At 51.8% G+C, this 4,214-nt stretch overlaps 2 protein-coding genes across 2 annotated transcripts in view; one reads left to right on the top strand and one right to left on the bottom strand.

The window, feature by feature from the left end:
* Window positions 1–314, top strand: part of LOC307082595 (caspase recruitment domain-containing protein 11-like) — a gene marked incomplete at its 3' end in the record, with an annotated part of 33,555 nt that extends 33,241 nt beyond the window's left edge. Inside the window, 1 exon segment of the mRNA XM_079746213.1 lies at window positions 235–314. Coding sequence (XP_079602339.1) covers window positions 235–314 — 80 coding nt within the window.
* A 344-nt stretch (window positions 315–658) lies between these two features.
* LOC307082153 (monocyte to macrophage differentiation factor 2-like) overlaps window positions 659–4,214 on the bottom strand; it is a gene marked incomplete at its 3' end in the record, with an annotated part of 8,521 nt that continues 4,965 nt past the window's right edge. The window contains exons 3-5 of the mRNA XM_079745627.1: window positions 3,793–3,953; window positions 1,525–1,599; window positions 659–764 (exon numbers count right to left, since the gene is read on the bottom strand). Coding sequence (XP_079601753.1) covers window positions 659–764; window positions 1,525–1,599; window positions 3,793–3,953 — 342 coding nt within the window. The remainder of the gene's footprint in view (window positions 765–1,524; window positions 1,600–3,792; window positions 3,954–4,214) is intronic.

The following is a 4,214-nucleotide window of genomic DNA, read 5'->3' as shown; positions in this document are numbered from 1 at the left end:
GAGAGAGGGAGAGAGTAGAGAGAGAGAGAGATAGAGAGGAGAGAGAGAGAGAGAGAGAGAGAGAGGGAGAGGGAGAGAGAGAGAGGGAGAGAGAGAGAGAGAGAGGGGAGAGAGATAGAGAGGGAGAGAGGGAGAGAGAGAGAGAGAGGGAGAGAGAGAGAGGGAGAGAGATAGAGAGAGAGAGAGAGAGAGAGGGGAAGGGGAACACCTTACATTAGCCACGCCCTTAAACAGGGACAACACAGAGGGTGATGGAGGGGGGCCACAGGTCTGAACCTCGCGGAGGTTGGGACAGCCCCCCGGATGAGGTGTGACACACATCGCCCTCTAGAGGTTAGAGTCAGACTGCCAGCTTTAGGTTAATCAGACGTCGTGCTACACTACCTACAGCCACACGCCTGGCAGCTACAGTAACCCTGACCTTTATGGTGACTCAGCTGTCAGGAGGAGTAGGGTTGGTGTTATTAGATCCCTCATGGTCCTTAAGGTTAGAGGAGACACGCAGTAACAGACTGTCCTCAGAGGGTCTGGGGTCTGGGGTCTGGGGTCTGGGGTCTGGGGGTCTGGGGTCTGGGGTCTGGGGGTCTGGGGTCTGGGGTCTGGGGTCTGGGGGTCTGGGGGTCTCGGGTCTGGGGGTCTTGATCCCCGGCGGGTTCTCCTACCTCTCATGGAACAGCAGGACGTACAGAGCCCCCCCACAGGCCATGACCCAGACCAGCCAGCGCATGTGGCCCGCCCACGGCCCCAGCTCCCGCAGCATCAGCCTGGGGGACACACGGCACACACACGTCAGGGACCAGGACCGGACCCACCGGACCGGACCGGACCCACCGGACCGGACCCACCGGACCGGACCCACCGGGACCAGACCGACCGGACCCACCGGACCGGACCCACCGGACCGGACGGACCGGACCCACCGGACCGGACCGGACCGGACCGACGGACCCACCGGACTGGACCGGACCGGACCGACCGGACCGGACCGGACCAGGACCGGACCGGACCCACGTCAGGGACCAGGACCGGACCCACCGGACCGGACCGGACCCACCGGACCGGACCCACCGGACCGGACCCACCGGACCAGACCGACCGGACCCACCGGACCGGACCCACCGGACCGGACCGGACCGGACCCACCGGACCGGACCGGACCGGAACCGACCGGACCCACCGGACTGGACCGGACCGGACCGACCGGACCGGTCCGGACCAGGACCGGACCGGACCCAGGACCGGACCGACCGGACCGGACCGGACCGGACCGGACCGACCGGACCGGACCGGACCGGACCGACGACCGGACAGGACCCAGATTGATCCAGCAGTGCTGTCTGTCTGTCTGCCTGTCTGTCTGTCTGTCTGTCTGCCTGTCTGTCTTTCTGTCTGTCTGTCTGTCTGTCTGCCTGTCTCTCTGTCTGTCTGCCTGACTCTTTCTCTCTGTCTATCTGTCTATCTGTCTCTCTGTCTGTCTGTCTGCCTGTCTCTCTCTGTCTGTCTGTCTGCCTGTCTGTCTCTCACCAGGGGGAGTAGGAGGCGGCGATGAAGAAGTAGATTGCGATCCGGTCGCACATGTGGAACCGCTGCTCCACGTCCCTACGGCAACGAAAGGAGGGTCAGAGCTGTTCTGGAGCCAGGGGCCGTCAATGGCTTCTGCCTCCCTGATGATCTGGTGTTAATATAACGCACTGACGTTGTGATTAACTATTCACACACACACACACACACACACACACACACACACAGACCCTCACTCACACACACACCGACACATACACACACACACATACACCCACACTCACACAAACACACAGATCCACACTCACACAAATACACACTACTAGTTATAAAACCTTTATACTTTAACTACTCACACAAAGCTACCTCTGTAAGACACACAAGTGTATGCATTCACACACACAAACAATCACACACACACACACACACATACAGCGCCTTGCAAAAGTATTCACCCCCCTTGGCTTTTTACCTATTTTGTTACATGACAGCCTTTAGTTCAATATTTTTTTAATCTGAATTTTGTGTGATGGATCAGAAGACAATAGTCTAAGTTGGTGAAGTGAAATGAGAAAAATATATACATAAAACTATTTTTTAGAAATAAAAAACTGAAATTTGGCATGTGCATATGTATTCACCCCCTTTGTTATGACGCCCATAAAAAGCTCTGGTGCAACCAATTACCTTCAGAAGTCACATAATTAGTGAAATGATGTCTACCTGTGTGCAATCTATGTGTCACACGATCTGTCAGTACATATATTTACATATACACACATTTTTTGAAAGGCCCCAGAGGCTGCAACACCTAAACAAGAGGCACCACTAACCAAACACTGCCATGAAGACCAAGGAACTCTCCAAACAAGTCAGGGACAATGTTGTTGAGAGGTACAAGTCAGGGTTAGGTTATAAAAAAATATCCAAATCTTTGATGATCCCCAGGAGCACCATCAAATCTATCATAACCAAATGGAAAGAACATGGCACAACAGCAAACCTGCGAAGAGACGGCCGCCCACCAAAACTCACGGACAAGGCAAGGAGGGCATTAATAAGAGAGGCAGCACAGAGACCTAAGGTAACCCTGGAGGAGCTGGAGAGTTCCACAGCAGAGACTGGAGTATCTGTACATAGGACGACAATAAGCCGTACGCTCCATAGAGTTGGGCTTTATGGCAGCGTGGCCAGAAGAAAGCCATTACTTTCAGCAAAAAAACAAAATGGCACGTTTTGAGTTTGCGAAAAGGCATGTGGGAGACTCCCAAAATGTATGGAGGAAGGTGCTCTGGTCTGATGAGACTAAAATTGAACTTTTTGGCCATCAAAGAAAACGCTATGTCTGGCGCAAACCCAACACATCGCATCACCCAAAGAACACCATCCCCACAGTGAAACATGGTGGTGGCAGCATCATGCTGTGGGGATGTTTTTCAGCAGCCGGGACTGGGAAACTGGTCAGAGTTGAGGGAAAGATGGATGGTGCTAAATACAGGGATGTTCTTGAGCAAAACCTACCTCTACCACTCTGCGTGATTTGAGGCTAGGACGGAGGTTCACCTTCCAGCAGGACAATGACCCCAAACACACTGCAAAAGCAACACTTGAGTGGTTTAAGGGGAAACATGTAAATGTGTTGGAATGGCCTAGTCAAAGCCCAGACCTCAATCCAATAGAAAATCTGTGGTCAGACTTAAATATTGCTGTTCACAAGCGCAAACCATCCAACTTGAAGGAGCTGGAGCAGTGTTGCAAGCAGGAATGGGCAAAAATCCCAGTGGTAAGATGTGGCAAGCTCATAGAGACTTATCCAAAGCAACTTAGAGCTGTGATCGCTGCAAAAGGTGGCTCTACAAAGTATTGACTTTAGGGGGGTGAATAGTTATGCACATTGACTTTTTCTGTCATTTTGTCCTATTTGTTGTTTGCTTCACAATAAAAAAAACAAAAACATCTTCAAAGTTGTAGGCATGTTCTGTAAATTAAATTATGCAAATCCTCAAACAATCCATGTTAATTCCAGGTTGTGAGGCAACAAAACACGAAAAATGCCAAGGGGGGTGAATACTTTTGCAAGGCACTGTACACACACCCATTTTCACAATCACACTCCACACTTCTAGCCTAAAACCTTTCTCTGCTCACACTGCTTCTGTCAGACACACGTGTATGTATGCATACACACACAGATGCAGGCGCACACATACACATGCACAAGTTTAAGCGTATCCACACACACACACACACACACCACACACACACACACACCGGAGGTGGCTGATCTTCCAGGCCGCGGTGTGGAACAGCGTGGAGGTGATGAACAGCCCAGTGAGACCGGCCCCATAAAGCCAGGCCGCCACGCAATGCCATTGGTCCACAGACAGGAAGTAGAGCACAGACCCGCCAATCAGGCTAGGCAGGATCCACAACTGAAAGACAACAACAACAACAAACACACAACATCAAAACATGAGTCATGAGGCAGTGATTGGTTACTCTCATGTATTCTATGTTTCCTACTGTAAGAGTCAGGATGTGCTTAGGGGACCAATATGAGACATTCATCAAATGGGGTGTAAAGGAACCAGCTGCCCAGTTCCTTTACAGTACAGAGATCGCTCTCATTTCTGATCTCAGATTACGTCTATAGGCTTAGGGTCTTGGTAATACAAGAAAGAGTCTCACGGTGT

This window comes from Pollachius pollachius, assembly GCF_949987615.1.
Source record: "Pollachius pollachius genome assembly, chromosome: 11".
Taxonomy (NCBI): Eukaryota; Metazoa; Chordata; class Actinopteri; order Gadiformes; family Gadidae; genus Pollachius; species Pollachius pollachius.
The sequence above is the reverse complement of the archived record's forward strand: the minus strand, read 5'-3'. Positions and strand labels throughout refer to the sequence as shown.